Raw genomic sequence first — 23694 nt, 5'->3', positions numbered from 1 at the left:
GATATCCAAAATCTAAGACAATGGGTCCTTCCCAATACTCACACTTCCCCTCAAAACTGGCCCTAGCCCTTGTTTTAGCCGCGAAGGGCTAGGGTGTCCCAAACTTAAGGGAAGTGCTTTTCAGCCCTTAAAATCCCCACTTAATTTGAAGGGCCGTGCAATGCACACTTACGAACTCATCTCAGCTGAAGGGAAGATTGAATTTCCCAGGATGCACTGCGAAACTATGCAGCCAGAGAAATTTTCCAGGAAGATGGCAGCCTCCATGAGAAAGCCATCGCACAATTGTAAGTACTATTTTCCCAAATAAACATGCAAAAATTCCAAAATATGTTGGAATGTGTTTCTGCATATGCATTGTTATCTGTAAGCACTGAGTTAGAATATGAAGGCTTGAAAATCGCTAATTCACAATGTAGTGAACATTTCATTCGCTCTGTGTTGTCAAGTTCTCTACAGTAAGATCTACATGTTTTTAATTTGTGAAAAAGGAAGCACTGGTATCTGATTAGTAGTTGGTATCATGATACCTTGAGCTAAGGTATCAGAATTACTATCAGGAGAGATCAAGTTAGATTGGTGCATCTCTGTATGTGTCCAATTTTGTTAGAATGGTAAAGAGACAATATGATCATATCATGTGCTTGTTTGACAGGTGTTTTTATGTCTTGTGATCGAATCTGAGGAGCTGCAACTGACAAATATTTTCATTATTAATTAGTCTGCAGATGGTTTTCTTGATAAATCATTTGGTCTTTAAAATAAAAAAGTGAAAAATGTCCATCATAATTTGCCAGTATCCACGTTGACATCCTCAAATTACTTGTGAAGTCCAACCAACAGGCACACAGCCAAAATATTCATCTTACCATAACAGAGGACTAAATATTCACATTAGCGAAGCTGGAACCAGTTCTCATTTCTGCATAAAAAAAGAAAATACTTTAACGATTACGCAATTATAAAAATAGTGGATGATTTTCTGTCAACTAATCACTTAATTGCACTACAATTTGTGCAATACAATCCCCAACAGTGGAACATAACACTATTGTAAAAACTACAGTAATGCAGTTTGACTTCTCTGTTCTTACGTCCTTTTTGCATTGCATCACAAATATCCTATCTAGCAAAATACTATTCTCTTTTATTGTTTATGTAAGTGTGCAACATGTGCTGCTACCTCCAAAGCAAAGCATAAAACCTATAAAGCATCACCTTTTAATTATTTTCCTGCACCAACACCGAGCTCCTCCAAAGACAGATCACGCTTAACCTTCTCAGACAGACAGGTAGGAGTTAGCTAATAATTACAATGCAACTAGCTACTGCATTTAGGCTAATTAACACTTTTTTATCATGTTTTCTGTGCATGATGCTCTGGTTAGCCAGTATCAGCATCATTATTTCTTTTATGAACTGACAGAAGAGTGAAATAGTTCAAGTGAGAGTAATGGGCTGATTTGTTTGTGGAATAAAGAAAACATAGTCTTAATGAAGGCTGACACACCGCTGAGAGTTTCATTAGCTTAAACATCTTGTATTATTTCACAGTAGGCAGCTACTATCGAGCATGTGGAGAGAAGTTTTAAAGACACTGATGGCGTATAAAAGATATACACACTCTCCTCTGCTCCCCTTTGGCTAGTACATAAAGCACAATGGCATGGCGTGCCACAGCAGTAATGTGTTAGCATGTGTTCTGTTTGGTAGGGATCAAAGTGTTCGCTAACCTTTTATTCCGAACACAATCCACAGTAAGTGCTAGTGTGCTGAAATGTGTTAGCGCATGCTTGGAGCGATTGGCATAGTTATCAAAGAGCTGCGGGTGTGTGTAGAGGGGAGGATGAGACCAGGCCCCAAGTTTGTCATCGACTACATTATGGGGGCAGAGCCGCAGACTTATTATAGCAGTATGGAGGTGACTGCGAAGCTGAGTCACACACAATCAAAGTTGACAGAACTCATAATTTTTATAGATCTCTATTGTATTAATCACAAAGAAAGAGAGATACTGATATGATGGAGAAGAGGCGGAGGAAACAGGAAGAGGGACACAAAAGAGAAATCGAGCAGGATTTTGGGGGATCCCACGCAGTGGAAATAACCCGAAAACATTACGCACACACACACATAGAGTTCGCAGGGGTTCTGGGAGGTTGGCTGTTGAGCAGACCACAACACAAGCACTATGCAGAGGAGTAGGAGGTGGCTGACATGACTTGAAAGGCTCCTCTAATGTGGCCCTGGCACGGCACACACACACAGACACACACACACACACACATACACACACACACACATATGCATTAACTTCACTGAGAACAACCCTTATTGTTGGAGACAGGCACAACACACACATACTCACACTGCATCCACTTCACCTCTGCATATATTACAAATGACCTGAGGCATCTGGGGAATTCTCTCACATTTATTCGCCCCACCTCCAGTAATATAATCCTTCTTATCCAAGTACCAAAAAAAAAAAAAAAAAGATTTATATAACCACAATGATTTTATACGACTGAAATAATGATAGGGGGTCACAAATAAAATGACGCAATTCCAAAATAAATCAAATGTGATATGACAGGCCTACGGGAAATTTGTCTTGCCACACAGGGAATTATTTTTGACATGAACATTTTCAAAGACACACCTATGTAAGCAGCTATGTTCTATAAAACCTTTAAAGGGTTACATAAAGATTAATCGGCAGAAGCAACGAGGGTGTGATCTGAGCAATGTGAAGTGTTTAAAAATACTATCAAATATATATAAGAAGGATAGGGGGATATGTACTCAGTAGAGGGAGTAAAATAAAACCTATGTAATAATTTACATAGGTTTTAGTGGTAAGGTCTGTCGGTACCTTTATCACAAAGAAATATGATTTTGCAGTGATTTAGGTAGGGGTTGTCACAGCTGCCTGAATGATCCTCACATTAGGAAAAAGTCAGTATTCTCCACATCTTAAAAAAAATGGATGGAATCTATGCTAGAGATGGCATCATATGAGCAGATGTTAGCTGGGTCAGTGAAGAAGGTGAGAACTTTAGGAGGTCATGGGACACTGTGATGATCTGACTGTCTTGCTATAATTGCTAAATGTTTATTTTGGTTGTTCTAAATTGTGCATTTGCTTTTGTATAACTAAAGGTCATAATATTCTCCCTTTGTGTATATTTAAATAAACAGCTTTTAAATCCAACAAATCTGAACAAATCTTGAAAACAGTATAATCTCTACACTAAATGCATAAAAGCAAGCAGTAACACTGGGGATGCGGTATTTTAACTACTCTCAGTCCTTATACGTTTACACACCATTTAGCTCAACAAGTTGAGTCTTCTAATTTGAGACATTAAAGGAGAAACATTGAGGTTTCAGCCATATGCAACAAGCTCATGGTCCATTTTGGGCAACTTAAGACAGACATTTTTTGTTACGTTTTATTAATACTTAGCCGGATTCGCACAAAACTCTCTTTCTGAACACAGAGAAGCACTGCCAACATTTTGGGGACCTCTGTTCAGCAGGTTGGAAAGCAAATTGATGGGTTAGAGCCAGCCGCGCAGTAAAGTCGAACAGATCATTTGCCGAGAGGTGAGAGGGCAAGATTCTCACTGATCTGTAGATGGTTGGGACAGACTGTCGAGAAAAGTGAACCAATATGACATGAACTCGATGTGTGAGCCCACAGTTGCAACTTCTTGCAGGGAAGTTGTATTCCAGAGACACAACACAGCTTAAGCCTCCTACAAAGTCATTCAAATGCTGAGTAACTGCTTGTTAAATCAGTTTTTTGTACACAGACAATAAAGTAAAAAAGCATAAAATGTTGGGCCATGATAATTCTCGAAATCCCTTTGCTTCAGTTTTTTGCCTTTCCATTTGCTTGTAGTATAAAATAATGTTTAAAATTCATCATGGTTCATCAAGTCATGATTACCACAGTAGGGGTAAAAGTATTCACTACATACACACACACACATTAGCAGCAGGACCTGATGTAAAACTGGTGAGGCTAAAACCCGTGGGATGATTTAGATTAACTCATCTCTTCACCACACTTCCTCACACTGATCAAACATTGTGTATGTGTTCAAGTCTGTGCACCCGAGAGTCTACACCGTATGCACACATGCATGCCCTCACATAATCAGCTTTCGTTAATGCAGCCCATTCAGGTCTTTGGGGGTCTGCGGCCAACTCTGCTGTGTGCTGCGGGTGCAGTTGGAGTAGATTCTCTCCCCCATCTTTTTCTCTCTCTTTCAGCCCCCCCCTCCCCCCCTCCCTCCCCCCTCCCCCCTTCTCTCTCTGTCTCACCCCCTCACTTCTTCTAGTCGTGCCACCCAGGCTTGGCCGCGACCCAGACCCACATCTTTAAACTGAGCCATCATGCCACGCCACGCCATGCTCTGAGCCTGGCCGCAAGACCCTGATTAAAACCCATGACTTCAAACTTTCCAAACTGTCAAAAACCCAGTCAGAGAGACAGGGAGAGAGAGAGACAGACCAACAGAAAGAAAAACTCTTACATAAAATCACTGCTATGGCATCGACTCACTTTTCAACGCGTCATCTGAGCTGGGATTTGTGTCACTCAAAAATAGGGCTGCGCGTGTGTGTGTGTTTGTGAGTGCGTGTGTGTGGCTCAAATGGTGATTGGAGGTTGGTGTTTGCCACTTGGATGACGATGGTGTTTCATTTAGTTTTAATGAGGGACGGGCGGACAGATGGGACAAACTGTTTTTATAGGCCCGCAAAAGGTTGATGCTTGGGGTTGAATCCTTCTGGATTGTACAAAAATAGACAAAAGTAAACTGTCAAATAAATACACAAACCTATATTCTGAGTCAAAAAAAGCACTGCCCTTCAATCTGCTGGCAATGTGTCAATCAGATTAAGACTTTAAAAGCCACTGCATGTTTTACATTAATTGTAAAACTGTTGTTTTATAATACCATAATTTATTTTCAGCTAATACTCATTTCTAATAAAAATCTCTGACACTTATGGGTGCTGAGACTTTGAGGGAGTCCTCAAGTATATGTGCCAAGAGTGCTCCCTGCTGGAGACTTGCAGAATAGCATGTCGCACATGCAGCCAAACAGAAAACCAGCATGGTTATCTAATGTCACTTCAATCAACTGCCAAGCTATAAACTGTGATAATGATCTGGAAATTTAAAGTTTGACACAACAAGAAAAAAAAAAACATGAGCTCATTTGAAAACCTGTTGAATTTGATTACTAGGGTTGACTGAAGAACAATTGAAAACAAACTTGCGCAGTTTTAATCTAGATTTATTTTGACTTGACAAATAATATTTTGGATTTACATTTTAATTGAGCGCCTGTGTTAAAAAGTGGGGTCTGTTAAAAGGTGACGTTTTTTAAACTGAGAGCATAACACAGTCTAAAGGCGCAAACATGCCAAAGAAAGGGTTAACAAACATCAAACTGAAACAACTAAAGTGAAGCAGGGCTATGAGCTGCAGGCTAGCTGTGGCAGTGAACCGCTAACCCTCTCAAATGAAAATCCCTGGAGAGTTGAAGGGATCTCGGAGTACAAGGAAGACCACCCAGGCTAATGTTCAAGACACACTGTTGTTTTACACACGTATAAAAAAAAATGCAACAAGAAAGGGGGAAGGGTGGGGCAAGGCATGTCAAAAAGTCAAGTTCAACGAAATGCGAGCGAAAAAAGAAAACACTTGAAGAGAGAAAAAAGGGGACACATGAAACTGTATTCCTACTCATCTCAAGCACTCATCAGATGGCAAATATTATTTTGGATGATGGCCATTTTGCCAAAGAGAGAGAGAAAACCAGAGGGAGGGAGATGAAGAAGGGGTTCATGTACCTTATTATACGGTGGTCATAGGGGAAAATTGCAATCATCTGTGACTCACTTGGAATACCTTACGCACTGTGAAAGACATTATTTTTCTCTAATATCAAGAGTTTTTCTGGGATCTGACTGCCATGGCCATTTTGACAGAAACCTCTTGGGACCCTGCATCAATTTCAGGAGTGAAACGGGAGTGAAGGCTGCGCCCTTTTGAGGGCGATGACGATGAAAGCCAAACTCACAGTTGTTTCATGAGGAGAGAAAGTGAGAAGCGTTGGCCGATTATGTGTGTCTGCAGGGGAAAGACGAGGGGAGATCATAATAACAAGACCCGCGTCTGCTCCAAACTACGGGTTTGTGTGTGAGCATGCACGTACAGCACATTCACACTTGGTCTAAATAGTATCTCTGAGAACCTGCTACCTCAAGGCAATCATTCTTCCACGTGTCCAGAAGTCGCCAAACATAAAAGACAACTCTAAAATGGACTTTCAGTTGAGCAGATTCAAAGTAAAACAACGGAGTACATTTTGTTCAGAGTCCTCTGGGTACACTCACTGTGGTTATTCTCTATTTGCCTTGAATTTTGCCTTTAGAAAACATTCACACACACACACACACACACACACACACACACACCCTCTGGTCTGTTCACTCTGTTGTAGCCGCCTGGCTGGAACAACAACAATGTATGAGTCAAGCACTTCCATATGTGGCTGCATACACATACTATATATGCACATACACAGACACATACAGAAACATATAAGTACCTAACCATGCAAAGCACACACTCATGCAAACCACATTCCTCCCTCCAGGACCTTGACGACTGCCCACAAACCCCTCAGTCATGTCGGTTTCATATAGACCGGGAGTGTGTTACATTCACTGTTTTTATATGAATGCATCGTTGCTTCAGTGGATTGTAGAAAATGCCAAAGACAGACACAGGATAAATTGACAGAAGGAACTTGAAGGACTTCAACCTCCGAGTCTCAGCCAGCTGCCAAACACAGCAATACTTTCCCTGCTGATGATGTCTTGTAGGAGAAACTAGAGGCAGCAAAAGAGCTACGATCAAGCATTACTTTTCATGAGCACAATAATGTGCCAATAAGAAGTCATTAAGCTGTTTACACAACCCTGCATTTTACACGTGGTCACTGTATTTACTGCATTGTTGACGTGAGCACCCCTGACTAAAACTGTCACTCACTACACTCCCCACGGTACATGTTCCCTGACGTGTTTATCGATAACACTTCAATAGATGTACATATGTGACTTAGAGCTGGGTATGTCTTGATTTGTATTTTATTTATCTTTTTTTTCCAACTAGTGCCAATATAATATCTGACTTTTGTTACCAATACAAAAATTTATTAAATTTCATTTAACAGAGGAAGCCAAGAACTGCTCATGCTTAAAGACCAGCAGCTGTGCAAGAATTTGGCCTGAATAAAATAGACCAAAATTGGAAAAAGTATTATTTAAATCAGTAAATACCTGATCAAAGAAACAGTAAACAAGGCTATGAATGTGATCAGTCAACTTTTAACGTTTTTCTACACATTTAACAACTAAAATTTGTTTGTATGACTGTTAACATGGCTACAGATTTAGTGACTGGAACCTAATAAAACCTAAAAGGATATAGATTTTAGGGTCTATTAAGTGTAATAACCATGACAAGAATGTGGGTGGGATCAATATCACAATGTTAATATGAATATTTATGTTATATAATATAATGTAATGTATGTAGGGTTGCATCGGTATACCATCATCGGTATATCGTGGTTTAAAGTTTCAATTACAACACTTGTTCAACCAAAAAAACATTCTGTTTTTCATTTATTTAAGGGTCATTGTAACTATTAATAATAGAAATGATAATTGTCGAATACCATACAGTGATACCATATTTTGTGAACATCTCATGCCAATGCAAATCTTAATTTATGTAATGTATAATGCATATTAATGTTAAATCAGAATATTTTCCCCAAGCCGATATCTGCTCCTCTGTTATGCAGCACATCAGACCAACTCACATGTGCAACACAAACACTTCAATAACTTCGCGATATAAACTACTAAACTCGTGTTGTAATGGGTTTCAGACAGATTCCAATGTTCTCGGTGCCAATTCAAAATCCAGCCCTACTGGATTAAATCCTGAAGGACATTTTGTGTACAACTGTTGATAAATACCGACCAGTTCAGGACCTGTTGAACCATATTTAATATATTTAGAAGTTTGTGGAAACATACACAAAAGTAAACACCGTAATTGGTGCAATGTGCTGCCAATGGTCAGGATCATTTCATAAATTTGCAGTTTGGTTTCTTAACTGCTCCATTATGGGATTATGTAGGGCTCAGGTGACGTGTGTGTGCGTGTGTGTGCGTGTGTGTGCGTGTGTGTGCTAGTGTGCATGTGTGCTTCTGTGTACACTTCTGCCGGTGTGTGCATTCTTGTTTATTCCCATGTATGTTAGTCCACACATGTGTGTTTACATTTATGAATGTGTATGCTTACGTGTGCGAATACACTCAAAAGAAGAAAAAAAAAGTACGTCGTTTCAGATTAGTGCTTGGAAATGGGTTTTCTCTTGCAATTAGAGGCCATTACCAGTCCACCACACGTCAAAAGAAAGCCACTTACTGCAGTAAATATACTTAAGGAGTGAATTACTGACCAACTATATACTCAAGCTGTACAGACCCTGAAAACTAATGGGCCAGAAAATACTTGAGGGGTAGAGAGAGAGAGTCATGCAGACATACTTTTGCATATGGATGCACGGACATTAACAGACCCTCTTGACCCCGTGAACTTTTAACCTTAAGAAGGGGGTTTTCCAAAGTTGCAGCATCAAATTATACCCAAACACACACAGAGTTGTATTTCTGAAGGCCTACTTGTGGTTCACTGCAAACAATTACTGCTGTAATATCATGCTGCAACATTTCTCAGTGGCCTCCACTGCTTCTACTCTATTTGTTTCTCTCTTGTTCTTCCTCCTCCAGTCCTCTGTTTATTCTCTAGCGGCCAAAGATTTCTCTCTTTCTCCTTTCCCCTCATTTTCTCTGTATTTCTCTGGCTACCTTTCCACTGAGGCCTATTATGGATCTTTTAAGGCTCCACTGAGCGAAACCAATTTACGACAAACTGGGTCAGACTCACACTACACCCATGCCAACCTGCACACGTGCACAAGCACATGCACAAAATGCCTGCGATCCCCTTGACCTTTCCTGCTCTTGCCAACATCTCAACTAAGCACAGACACACACACACACACACACACACACACACACACACACACTGATAGTTATCTTCAGATTGGTATCAGTAGAAAGTAAAAGAGTGGGTTTGTCAGAGTACCGACATTCACTCCCTTCATAGCCAAAAGGGATTGGCTAGTCCAGAGGAGGGATGCAGGGGAGAAACAAAGAGAGAGGCAGAAAGGTTGCCCATATTTTGCTGAAATCTCACGCCCTCCTCCCACAAGTGTTTAAAACTTGGCTCTGCAAAATATTGTAAGACCTGAGGAAAATTGAGGTGGAACATTTTCAAGTGCTGTGGTTAAATAGTAGACATGAGAAAGGGTTCACAGAGTCTCAATGAAACTGAAATACTTCCAACAGTTTCTGTGCTCAACAGTGATAATTACATGTTTTATTTTAGAACCTAAGGACAAAACATAGCACAATTTCCATTTAGCACAGGGACATGTTTTCATGTAATATATCTAACACTGTCAGTACTTCATCACTAGAAGTGACCCCTTTCACATTACAGTTTTTGATTTGACTCATTGTTAAATGTACGGTATGTGATTCCTGAGCGGGAGCCTCCAAGGCTGAAAAATAAAGTATACGGAAGTGCCCAAAAACTACAGTTCATCAAATGACCACTTGAAGCTGGCTCCAAAACAGAGCAAATTCCCATAGACCCTGATATCAAAATGCCCAACCTTACAGCTGAAATAAACATGTTTACAGCCTGGTACAACAAAACAGTTTTGGTCCCTACAGCTAATTTCAACATTCAGGACAACTGTAAAGGGGTGATTTTTTTTTAGAACTTCAATTTACATTCTATTAAGGCTCAAAGTTACACATATTTAAGGGCAAGGCTGCTTCAGTGACAGGCCATCTGTGAAGTGTCCCTACAGTATATCAGTCAGATCTATCCCTCACTCCTCCACAGCTCCAGCTTCTTGTCCAATTATGGTCACTTCTGGCTCCAAAAAACAAGATGGTGACGGCCAAAATGCCAAATTCGAGGCCTCAAAATGGCAGTCCATAAACCAAGGAGTGACGTCATGGAGGCTACGTCAATTATTCATACATTCTATGATAATGTCTGCAGCTAGGGGTGGACTTTGATGAGATTGAAAGTAGCTTGGGATCATGGGAGTTGTCCTCTTTGTTATTAAATTGAAAAGCTATCTGACGTGACTCAGGCAGAAATCATGAAATAAATTAACTAAATTAATGAATTGAATCAGTTTCAAAGTACCGGTATTTTCCAAATGCAGTATAGTACCGTTTGGAATACTCTAGTACCGCGGTAATATTTTAGTACCGGTATACCGTGCAACACTAAATGAAACTGTTGCGAGTAATGCAGCACTGTGATGGTGACGGTTAGTCTTTGAGGTATTTGTCCCACCCCTCCGCAACTGTGATTGGACTGCTGGGTAAAAAGTGACAGTGACGCTCAGCATCTTGTCACGCTGCTGCCATTTGTAGCAGAGTGTAAATAGGTAGCCTTCCCATTTAAAAAATTAAAAAACATGAACATAGCAGTTGTGGCGGTTGCTTGCCATCCCCTGCAGTTGGCTTGTCAATAGCACAGTACTGCAATATTGTAGTTATCGCAAAAGTCCTAATCATATTGATAAACTCTCTACTGGAGGTTGCAAAATGGCACGCAATTAATGAAAAAAATGTGGTGTGTGGCAGAAAAAAAATGCTGTATTACTGTTATTGAGGGTAATTCTGTGACACTGCATGATTTCTTCCTCACTCACTCTCTGACGTATCACATGGTGTTTCCCATGTTTCCCCAAAAGTTAGAGCAACTAGAGGGGGTAAAGGGGATATAGCTACCTTTGAACATTGCTGAAAACATTTGGGATAATGTAAGTACACAACTCAACCAAATTTATAATATAGGTCGAGTTGTTTTTATACATTGTCAGTTGGAAATGTGACATATTATACCTTTAATATACATATTAAATATTGTGCAGCTTCAAATGTGAGTGTGTAGCTTTCTCTGTTTCACATCACAATTGAAGTAAGAATCTTAATACTGTCGATAGATTAGGACCTGAGGCACTGTTCTATGTCCCTATTAAACACCATCAAAGGTGTGTTTAAAAATGTCCTCCTGTCATATTGTGACCTTTGCTGGCAATGGCCTTGCCTTTGATTGCTAATATTCAGAAAAAAAACAAACTAAGTTTCAGGGTATATTTATTTGTAATTACATTCTGTTTTGGGTGAAAAGTACATAGTCAATTCGCAACACAAGCCACTTCTCTCTGTTAGGCAGAAGATAGAGGCATGAAACAGCAATGACCCAACGCACACTTTGCTTGACCTTAGTAGGTTAGGTTACTATCACACACCACATTAGACCAGACTTTATTTCCCTGCTATGTTGTCAGACAAAGCGTCCATCCCTCACGACAAGCACGTCCATTCATACCCATTAGGAAAGCAGTAAATAGCTGGAGCCAACCGTGACTGGGGCTAATCCGATTGCCTGACACAATGGACGCTCAGGACAGACAGATCAGTGAGCAGCCAATGGAAAAAGCGGACACACATAGACAGCTACACATCACGATTATAGGAAGGCAATTGGTCACGGAAATGAAAAGCCATATCATTAACTGGTTTAAATGAGAGTCACACACACACAAACTCCATGGGAGCAACACAAACTCTTCAACACGCACAGATCAATTTGATAAAGCTGTATTCAGTCTCCAACACACACAAGCTCCTATAAAGCACTCACGTCACACGCACGCAACTAGCCACCTTGGGCATAAGGGCAGATAGGAGAACTGGGGAGTTCAGTAGTTCATGAGGGGAGGAAGCCATGAGAGAATCCCTGAGTCATCAGTCAGAAATTTAAAGTGATTACGATGAGACTACACTTGTCCTTCCTTTCACACACACACTTGAGGTCAATATATTAGTTTCAATCTAAAATCACCTGCTAAAGTAATGATCACCTGAATTCAGGCCCCACTTTTTTTTGATAGAGATAACAATAAATCTAGTCATAGAGGTCATAACTGGAATATAAAAAACATCAACTGGTCACGAGACCTTTAGTAGAACATTTTTAATTGAGTTGGAGAAAGATAATTTTTTGCTTTAATTTATCATGATCAAGGAAATGTTGATTACAATGTAATGGCTATAGCATAATGACATCATCTGCATTTGGATTGGTTCCCCATAAGTCTCCTTTCCTCTGTGTAATTCTGTCTGCCACTGGGTACAGTCTCCCAGGAAAATAAAGGCTCGATTCACGGCACAAAGGAAGTGCACCAACCATTGCACAACCAAAACAGGAAGAGGACAGCAGTTTTGTTTTCCCAATAGCTATTAATAGCTATCCCCAGTTACCAAAAAGTAGCAGAAATGGGGAATGGTGAAACAACCAAACTAACTGTAGAAACTCTACCCATCCATCCATCCATCCATCCATCCACTTATCTGGGGTGGGTCCCGGGGGCAGCAGACCAAGCAAAGAACCCCAAACATCCCTCTCCCAAGCCACGCTTTCCAGCACCTCATGGGGGATCCCAAGGTGTCCCAAGCCAGATGAGATATGTAATCCATCCAGTGTGTTCTGGATCTGCCCCAGGGCCTTCTACCAGTGGGACGTGTCCGAAACTCCTCCAGCGGGGGGCGCCCAGGAGGCATCCTGATCAGATGCCCGAAACTGACCCCTTTTGATGCGAAAGAGCAGCAGCTCTACTTCGAGCTCCCTCCAGATGTCCGAACTCCTTACCCTATCTCTAAGGCTGAGCCCAGCCACGGAGGATAGTCATTTCAGCTGCTGTGAGTGAAACAAGAGTGAACCTTGGACAGGCAATCACTCAATGGAGAGAGCTTCGGGACTTGAGAAGGTTTTAAACTGATGGTCAGTTGGCTTCTTTCTACTAGATCAGTAAGTAACAACACCTGCCTACCTATTAATGTTACATATTAATGTTAATATTAATATATTGTTGGCAGCTGCTAGGCCCTGAGGGAAACAGAAAGCAATCTGGTTGTCTTTGCGACAGTGGTGCCAACAATACTTGGATGATCTTTGTTGTGAATTTGTCTTTTCAGTTCGGAAGGTAAGAGATCAAAGTCCACTAAAGCCCAACCAGGACCAGTTTTCCAACCTTAAAACATGGTGAATCACTGTTAAAATTATGCTTCAACACAACAAACTCACGCTATTTGACACGAATAAATTACATATAGAAATTCTAACAACTAGAGTTCCCTCCATAGAGAGTAATACAGCTCTGAGACACACCACCATCAATAAACCACAGATTTACTCTTCCGTTCATTCCTCAAAAGCAGCCAGCTGGCTTTCTTACCCACTAAACCTCTCCGCTCTCTCTCTATATAATATATGTTTTAACAAGTCACAGAGGTCGTATTAGTTGCTTTAAAGAACAGTTTGGCCCAGCTCAGAGCCTCGGGGCAGAGAGGGAAGATAGGAAGCAAGGAAAACAGATACTAAAAATGCATAAGAAAGAAAGAAATGAAGACAGCATTAGTGTATCAGTAGCCAAACTGTATGAAAATACAGTGAAATGGTGGCTTTAAGTTACTTGCATAATTTAGATAATGCTGTTGGATAGAACATTTCAAGGTAAGGTTAAATTATTTAGGGGAAGAAAGAGACTTTTTAATATTAAATAACTTTCTGCATACATGCATATAAAATCCCAAACTGAAACCACACAGCAGTACCCTGGCCATGTTAAGTCGATCCTCATACAGCTGTTAGATTAGAGCCTTTGGAAACACTAAACATCTGCATGTGAAAAATTCCAGAAGCTTCAAGGTGAGCTCACTGGCTCTTGAAGCTCAAAGCTACATAGAAACTAATGACCTACAAAGATGTATATATGGAACATAAACACACACACACACACACACACACAAATACTGCAAACCCATCTGCATTTAAAGCTCAAAGAAACTGTGTTTGCTATATTTAATCCTAAAGAGGACCCAGGTGTCAAACTGTACTGTAAGTTGATTTAGTAACATTTAATTAAATGTGAATTGTTTCACATCCCTTAACAAATCGAGGTTTAGTATCCAACAGTTTTAAGTAGCTAGGCTTGGGCAGTATCTATTTTTTCATACTGTCATACCTTCCTGACATTTCACCAGGGTATACAGTATATGACAGTAATTGTGTATGTAAAAACAAACAAACAAAAGAACATAAAGGCTGAGCTGCTGAAGTCATTGCAGCATGTATGACATTGTCTACCCTATAATGCTGTGTGTCTAATATGTAATTAGCCTACTAAGATAAGTCTTGCTGGGTTTAAATATTTATGGCTCACGGAATAATAAATAGACAGGAAGTATGCGTCATTTTTGCTGGAGAACCCAATTAGACTCGTTGCTGTGGCGGATACCGACCCATCACTGCGCTGAACAGAGACGAAGTGCAGGTGGTGGCAGACCAAATAGAGGTTTGACATGTTAGCCTCTTTAGCCACAGCTTCCTTGAGGCAAACAGCTTTGTCCGTGTTTGTTGGCTCACCTTTCTCATCGGGACTAAACCCAAAATACTCCCAAACAGGGCTAAAGGCATATTTATTTTTGGTAGTCCTCTAACATTATCCCCACCACTATCTTTCTCAGCTCAGCTGCCTGTTCCACCAGCAAAGACTGACATCTGGTGGCGCATGCTGTGCACTACAATACATCGCCTTTATACAGCATTTCCGAATCAGTTTAACAGAAAGAGGAACATCTGTATTTTTGACAGTGCTAAAGTTTTTCTAAATACCCTGGTATACCGAAAAACCTTAATACTGCCCAAGCCTGCTACCTACAGTTAAAAATAACTTCAAAAAATCCAGATTAAATAGAAATCTGTAACCAGCTTCATTTGGTTGGGATGACGGAAACCGAGACAGAAAATTCATGGCCAACATACTTATGTATGCAACCTGTTGCTGCAATCTGAAAATGAGATGTGTGTTGTGTGCGTGTTAATTTAAGTAATCAACAAAAGGAACTGGCCTGAACAAACATACAGCCAGAAGTGCAGGCAGGTGCTACCATCAGGCTTTTTTTCCCCCTGTTTCTCCAGACACACAAGCTTTGTGGTAGTCTGCAAAGGAAGGGTCTCCTAAGGCCAGGGTCACCTCCCTGTAGACCACCACAGCTCTGCTCTGGCTCCCAGATGTTCACACACACACACACACACACACACACACAGAGGGACCTCTAGAAAATTCTGTTGGAAATGCTGAAAACAAACAAACGTAAATGGACCGACATTTGTTTGTATATATACACAGACTACTAAACCCATGCTGCGCGTTTATTTGTTTGGATGTTTATCTCTTCACCAAATTGCCTTGTACAGTTTGTAACAGCTGTATTGTTTGTTTGTGTGTCTATGTTGTTTTGGTAGGTAAACTGACAGCCTTTAACAACAGTAGTCCTTTTATGCACAAGCAAACTCGGTCAAAAACACTTGATTCAGATTCTGGTTTGTGTGCTTGAGTGTGAGTGTGTGTGTGTGTGTGTGTGTGTGTGCGTGTGTGTGAACATGCATGTGCATGTCTCCCAGCACACATATGTGAGTCAGAGCCTGTGCACTTGTTGAATAAATGATCTATTCCTGGGTCTGTCAAGGAAATGGGGGGAGCTGAGGCGGGCCGTTTGGATGCTGATCAGGAAAGACGTGTGTGTATGTGCGTGGTGGTTTGCTGGTGGAGGAGGGCAGTGGAATCCACACCAGACCATCTATTATAATGACAGGAAGCAGGAAGTACAACCCCTTCACAGTCACATGGCTGCCAGCTGTCTTGGCAACTAAAAAAAGGGAAGATAGAGAGGATGATAGAGTGTGTGTGTGTGTGTGTGTGTGTGTGTGTGTGTGTGTTTGTGTGCGTGTGTTATACATGTTTGACATGTTTGGATGGAGAGCGTGTAGGTGGAGTTATATCTCAATGTGCATTCCTACATGTGAAGATGACATTTCTGAACGGAATATCAACATTTGGAATAAGAGGAAAGACTTTAAGTTCAATTAAGTTGAACAGCTGCAACTGTCGTCCATCCAAATCTCCAGTCTTTCTCCTCCAATAGGAAAACAATCAAATCTGTATGCCTTGAATGTACAACCACTAACGTTATGCCAAATCTAGTGCAGTACTAACCTCAGTTTTCACCATATGGATGTGTTTAGTAACTGCAGTTCAGCTCACATACGCACGCCCACTTGCAGAGACAAAAATATGCACATATACATTTCCACAAATGCACACATAACCTTACATACAAACACACTCACACACACGGACAAAACACATTTTTCTTGTGTACTATTTCTTTCCAGATCAAATCATAATGGAATGACTGACTTCCTATTCAAGAATACGAAACTATCCATAATGGTAACGAATATGCCAACACACAAATACAAATGAACATCTTGGTGTGCATACAACACACATACACACAGAGATGCTCCAACGTCTATCAGGAATCATCTTGAGCAACTTTCATCTGTCAGCCTTTAAATTACTTCAGGTTTACGGGCTGTGAACTGGCTAACAGGAGGGGTATCAAATTCAACCACAGACCGACGACAGTCATTGCAACCTGAGACCTCCTGTTGCCTCTTGTGAACTTCGGTGCCCCATGGACCCTAAAAACAGCTTGAAACTTAGACTTTGATATCGACTGTAAAGAGACGTCACTCATGTATGGGAGCCACCAGTGTGATGAAAAGAGATCCTGTAAGTCATTATAATGAGAATTCCCAGAATAATCAGTTAGTGTCTCAAAATACTGAAGCTTTCTCAAAATAATGACTTCGTATTGTTTCCCATTATTTTGAGACACTAACTTATTATGCTAAGAAATTGGCATTTGCAAATTGGCTTCCATACACATACACATACACACACACAAAATACTCACCTTCAGACAGGTGGGCTGTGAGTGGAGTCTGTGTCTCCTTGCAGTAAGAGACCACCTCTTTGGGAAGGAAGTCTACCTGTGTGATCTTGGAGGCCCCCAGCCTCTGCATCCTGCGCCTGGGTAACAGAGACAAGATGCTCTGATTAGAATAGTTATATTGTGCATAAACTCAATTTGTCCTGTTTACAGTGCAATATATTTGCATTTGTTTTGAAATTTAAAGCAATGAATAACATGTGGAACCTTGTGTCTGTAGCAACCACTTGACTATGTCATTAGAGTGCTTCAGTCTTTAAAGGGGAACTACGCCCCTTTTCAAAATTTATACATTATTCCCATGGTCTAAAATGGTCCAAATTTCATGAGTAAACATGGACAACTGTCACCAAAATCCAAAAGCTAGAGTGTTGAAACTCAAATGTGTGATGTCATAGGATATAAAGTCTGGAGCTGCTCTGCAGAAAATTAATTCGGAGGATGAAAAATGTTCTAGATGAAACTGAGAGCACCCCAAGGATTGATACTAGTATAACTTCTGTTTCAGATCTGAGAAAACAACAATAAATAAAGCTTATATGGGTATAATAATGAAAACAAATATTTTGTAGGTCCACCAAATCAGCTCATTCATTGTCTATGGAGCAACTTCAGACTTTATACCCTTTGACATAACACGTGTTCGACTTACTTCTCTGGTTTCTGGTTTGAGAGAATGGAGCTCATGTGCAAATACTGACTGAACTTTCCTGGGCATGGAAATAACAAATTGGAATTCTTAATTTCGGTGGTGTTCCCCTTAAATCGAATATTAAATTAGTGTCATGCAATGCCATATAAAGTGTGTTGCAGTGCAATTTTTTTAGTGATACAGTGAACTAGAGGAGAGAAGGAAGATGTACCCGAGTTCAGAATCAGCCTGCAGCTGCAGCACAGAGGGGTCTGTGTCCCACTGCAGCGTCCTGATGTCACCAACAGAGGGGGCAAGAGATGACATGCATGTTTACAAACAGACAAATAATAAAGAACACACAAACAACGGCACGTGTGTCAGTGACACAAAGAACATACATTACCACATGTATGCACACACACACTCACCTACAGACCAGTTATCTAGAGAACAGCTTAAAGGAAAACTTCACTCACAAAATGACTATTTGTAGATCAGTTACTCAAACTGTATTAACTTGAATTTGTGGAGAACACTTTGTTTTATTGCATGGCTCTGAGATGGTTATGGTAAGGGACGTGTAATATATAGCAGAAGTTGTGTGAGAGTTTGTAATCAGTTGTTTTGAAATAGTTTTGCTGTTGTTAAATGTGGTCCTGTTTTACGTCAGCTCATCAAGAATTTGTTCATCTTGTTTTCTCTACGAATTCAAGGTAACACAGGGTGAGTAACTGATATACAAACGGTCATTTTGTTGGTAAAATATTCCTTTAACATGGGGGATTCCCGTCAACTTTCATGCAAACACGGCACTATTAATGGAAAAATGTTTGGATAAGTGGATATAGTGCGGGAGGGTTATACATTAGGGAGAAATTATATTTCACTATAGCTCAGTGTATTCTATTTAAAGACCTCTACTCATCCCTTGCAATATATTTCCTGGTCATCTGCCAGGAACCTAATGTTGAAATTTATGGACAGAACAAATTTCCATGGTTTGTGTTGAAGAAGGTCAAAAGTGATTTCATTGTTTCCAGTGGGGAAAACAATTTGACCTGATGGCTTTTAAATGCAGGAAAGCTCTGCAGAATGCTTTAATCCTCTGCAGCATTCACTTTTAGCAACATGGATGACATTATCAATCTGTATTTGTGTGACGATCTGTGTCTTGATGTTTCATACGCAAATCTGTGATAAATGATACATGAAAGCCATGAACAATATATCCAGCAACATGATTTCCATCTCACATCTAGAGCACAACACACATCATCTATGAACATATTCACATCCAGCACATGGAAATCAAATTAAAATGCACTTGTAAAGATTTAGCTTGCTCGAAATACATGACATATGCTTGCCATGCATCGCCAATGAGTTTTTCAAACGATGAGGAAGTGACTGAGCTCACTGAATAGTTCTTCTGTAAATTCAAGTCAAATAGCAAATGCAACCTGGAGAGTTTTATGGCAACTTGGGTTCAGATCTACCAACTGAAAGGATAATGCTTCCAACATCACTACACTTTTTGATGATACCCTTTAGGGCCAGTGAACACGCCCATCAGACCTTCAGCTTGTGCTACACAGCGCCAGGTGAGAGTGGCAAAGCATTTCGTTAGCCTGACAGACCGGCTGTTTTGCAGTAACAGCGATGACACTTTAAGCAGCAGATTGTCAACTCTGCGAAGGCTGAAATGACTTCTATGGCTCAACTCATGCAAACAGAACTCTTTCGAGCTGGTATTAAAGGAGACAGTCGGGCTTCACACGGGAAGTCGCCATAGGAGACCAGAGGGACGAAGGAAAAAGGGGCACTGCGTTGTTTTGATCTTAAAAATTGTGATGGGAACACATTGCTAAGACCACTGACAACACTGCAGGGGACTCTCTGCGTTCACATAAGGGTTCACTCAGCTAAAAAAAGGAGGGAAGGGGGGGGATTCCTGGGTTTGACGTGAAAATGCTTACCTTGAGCTCTGTGCTTGGGACTTGTTTTTAGAGAAACCTGACCTAAGAAGGGACACACACACATACACAGCCACAAATGGAGAAGCTCAAAATGGCATGCCATCATTCGGGGTGGATTTGGGGGGAAATAAATCTCATTCCAGGCAGTGGAACTAACTCACCAATTTGTAAAATCCAATTGGTAAAAGCTAAAAAGAAACATAAAGTCTTACGTAAGAGAATTTATTTCTGCTAGGAACTTAAATGAGCTCCCACACGCTCTTAATCCCCAATTCCACCCCTGGCCATACCAGAACAACACATCACTAATGACCCCTGGGGGCATCACTCACACACTGACCTCTACAGTCAGCTGCCATTAAAAAGCAAATGGAAAGCGCTTGATGACCACTCTCTTCTCAACTGCAGGTTTAATTCACCAGAGCAGGCAGCCATGTGTAGAACTTAAAGGTAAATAGTTGCTCCACTGCTTTGGTGTGTAATGGATGTTTAAGCATATAAATAAATGCAGGAGCATATGACACATGAGCTAGTAAGCACTGTGAATACAGAGCAGTGACAAAAGGGGGAAATGCTTATATTTTTTAAACATACTCCATTAACTGGCTCACTAAGGCTGCTTTCTGAAAGTTTACCAATGTGGTTCTTACTTGCACAGAAATTAGCATCTCTCTGTTTTTTTTGTTTTTTTTTGTCAGACTAACAACTTCTTTGCAGGAATGTCTGCAGCTGAGACTTACCTCGACATCAAACTCCTCAAGACTAGTTGTGAGAAGCGACAAGCCGTACAGTGGTCATCAAAACACCGGATGCCATGACAAGTGACTGATACCACACTCAAAACCTAACAAGGCACCACAATGTCACCACTAGGGACACTCATCCTTACCTAAACCTGTTGTGCCATTGATGAGAAGAGAGACAGAATATGTGTCAAAAGTGACAACATGCCAAAAATATTCACAGCCCAAAGCAACTTCAAATCATCATTTTTAAGCCGCGTGATCGTCTTTCAAGTTTAAGATGCAGGCACCACACACTGGTTATTGGTAATCTCTCAAAAAGCATGCCTGATACGCAAGAGTGAGCGAAGTGTGATATGTCTTTTACATAATGCATTTCACGTCTGACATTGAACTTGGGTATGAAGTGTGTCACTTTGGCCTACCTGCCTGCTGCTCCTCCATCAGCTGAATCCTGGCTTCCCGTCTCACTAGGCGTGCTCACTGATTTGGAGGGGGACACAGGGGTCGGGACTAAATAATAACAATAACATGAATCTAACATTAAAGCCTGCAAAGAATGGACTGTTTGAAAACTGGCATGAAACATCACAAAGTAAAACGAGTGATGGACCAATAAAATCAATGTTTAAAAAAGGAGAGGTAAGTCAGGACATCAAATGCATTTCTAATTTTGCATGTGTTATATTTGTACTCAGCTTTGTTTGAAGATGTGGTATAAATAACCGAAGTTAAAATAACAGGCATAGATAGCAGTGACCCAATTTTGAGGTGTTGAGGGGTGTTGTTACAGTTTTAGACCACTAGAGAACAGTGCTTCCAAAAGCTTGCTGGAGGTGACAGACACTCTGGGGATTCAACCTGCAGTCATTTATCAGATTTGTGCACAAGTGCAGTTAAGAGAAGATATCTTTAAGCAGCATATTTTTCCAAGCTCATGATTCAATCATGTTTAAGGGCATCTTAGGTCTGCTACTTGGAGAGTATAATCCAAATGTTAAAGGGTTCATTTGGCTGTAATTAATGAAATTTGGTGTCATTTCAGAACCATCTCAGCAACTTTTACTGTAGGTAACAAATACACTTATTGCAGTACAATCACAAGGGAACAGTGAAATAAACTTTAAGGGTTACTTTAATGTTTAGAGGGTGAGAGTATTACAAACCTAGTGGAGGCTCTGGTGAGATGCCAATACTCTGTAGCAGGGCCTCAGTCTCCCTGCGCTTACGGTCCAAGTCTGAATCCTCTGGGGTGGACTCTCTCTTCTGCTGGCTCTCTGACTGCTCAGGATACAGAGCAAAAAAATGCCAGTTTACTCATCATGACTTAAGGTCCAAGCTAAGCGAACACATGCACGTGCATGCACATTTTGATCGAAAATTCCAACACCAACCTTCTGCACACACATAGATGATTGTATGCACGCATGGACACACACAACCTCAGCCTTTTATGTGTCACGGCCTGACAGAAAGCAATCGAACACACAAACAGTGCACACCAGAGTGCGATACAGTATGGGTGCCAGTCGTGTGGATGTTACTCACTTTTTTCCTTACCTCTTTCTTCTTCCTCTCCTCCTCCTTTATCTTTTTTTCCTGCCTGATTTGGGCGAGGCGCTGCTTCTTGCGCTCCAGCTCTGCTTTTAGGTCACTTTTGTCTGACATGTTGTCCTACAGGGCTTCGGGTAAAGGAACGAACAGGAATGAGCAACATAGGGCACTGTTACAATATGCTCTGGTTTCATGTTAACATGATACAGTATAGAGGAGTATCAGTTTTTCCAGTGAGCTGGAAGTAATGCTTCAGAAAACCCACTGGGTGTGGCAGTTACACATCTAGTACATCCATAACCTTGTAGGCTCAGCAACCATTAAGGACTTGAAAACTGGGAAACAGCTGTCAATACTAGGCCATTCTGGGCCGGAGAGATTTCCACATCGGTGTTACACTTGTAGAAGTAGTCCTGTGTGTGCAGGTTATATTTAGGCAGCCACCTCCCTGTTCAATCACTTAGTCAAATCAACAGAGTTATTAAACAAAAAAAATCACCTTTAGAGTGAAATCAACATTACAGTACTCTAATGTGGTTCATGGGAATGGCTCAAAGCTCAACACCTCTATTGACACTGTTCAGGTTTGGTGAACATACAGCAAATAGTAGTGATTATTTACTTTAAAAACAGACTAAATGTAGACTTAGGCTCAGGATCTTGACAAGGCTCACTGACAGTGCTCTGAGCTATTATTACAGAAAAGTGGGCTACCTATTTACAGCAGTCTGCACCCTGACATTGATTTGCTGGGCACTGGCTACTGTCACATCCCTCACACATAGCGAATGAACAGACAACTGACCCTAGGGGTATAAAAACGTCTGCTAAAGCTATGTGGAACAATAAATGGGAGAATATCTAATATTATGTGCGCAGTTGACACATACACAGTATAACCATAACAGCAAACACAAGCCACGCAGCTAAATATGTACACAGGAATAACACCAAGCCCCTGAGGCGTTTGTTTAATTAAAGTACTGACGTTAGCATGGCATGTCTATTCGCAGCTAACTAACGTTAGCTAATCACAAATTTGACAGCATTTGTATTTGCGTCAATGCGTTTACGGCCTTGCTATTAATTCTAGTGTGTGTTTTAATAACAAAAATGGGAATATTTCATCGCAAAAAACCGTCAAATGCACTGTTATTGTTTCACTCATACCTTGTCCACTCGCACTGGTAATGATGTGTCACCCGGCAAAGATGCTGTCTCACTGCTGCACCCCGAAAGAGGAGAAAAATCAACACATCCTCCTCCTGAATCACACTGAATCGAGGCCTCTCGGGAACCACCGACTTGGTCGGTTAAACGTTTTCGTGTGGCTATTGGTGACACCGGTAACAACGGAGCATTTCAGCGGTCGATGACCCAGATAACACATAAAACAGGTGCACCGCACGCCGATACATCCCTAGGAGGAGTAGGATGATGTTGAGAAGGAGGAGAGGAAATCCCTCCTCCTTTGACACGCACTGTCATTGTCTCATGGCTTTTGCAACGCCGCCATCTTGTGGCCGTTTGGAGGGAGGAGTGCGTTGGAGGGTGGCCAAAACTAATTAAGTTGACACCTGTCAGAGATGTTACTGTACTAATAGACCGTATGTTATATTTTTTAGACAAGTAACGTATAAGAGGCTCGTAGCTGAATGCTTGT

At 40.9% G+C, this 23694-nt stretch overlaps 1 protein-coding gene across 11 annotated transcripts in view; it reads right to left on the bottom strand.

Annotated features, from left to right (window-relative positions):
• LOC126384120 (cytoplasmic dynein 1 intermediate chain 1) overlaps positions 1-23458 on the bottom strand; it is a 69069-nt gene extending 45611 nt beyond the window's left edge. For 2 of the 11 annotated variants that reach the window (XM_050035036.1, XM_050035034.1), the window contains exons 1-7: positions 23202-23458; positions 22026-22159; positions 21644-21761; positions 20901-20990; positions 19735-19780; positions 17988-18047; positions 17089-17204 (exon numbers count right to left, since the gene is read on the bottom strand). In XM_050035036.1, the coding sequence (XP_049890993.1) occupies positions 17089-17204; positions 17988-18047; positions 19735-19780; positions 20901-20990; positions 21644-21761; positions 22026-22145 (550 nt within the window). In that variant the 5' untranslated portion in view covers positions 22146-22159; positions 23202-23458. The remainder of the gene's footprint in view (positions 1-17088; positions 17205-17987; positions 18048-19734; positions 19781-20900; positions 20991-21643; positions 21762-22025; positions 22160-23201) is intronic. The other 9 variants (XM_050035042.1, XM_050035043.1, XM_050035044.1 and 6 more) reach the window with 7 other exon arrangements.
• Between the last annotated feature and the right edge of the window lie 236 nt (positions 23459-23694).

The sequence above is a fragment of the Epinephelus moara genome, chromosome 22 (assembly GCF_006386435.1).
Source record: "Epinephelus moara isolate mb chromosome 22, YSFRI_EMoa_1.0, whole genome shotgun sequence".
NCBI lineage: Eukaryota > Metazoa > Chordata > Actinopteri > Perciformes > Serranidae > Epinephelus > Epinephelus moara.
This window is presented reverse-complemented; position numbering and strand designations above follow the sequence as displayed.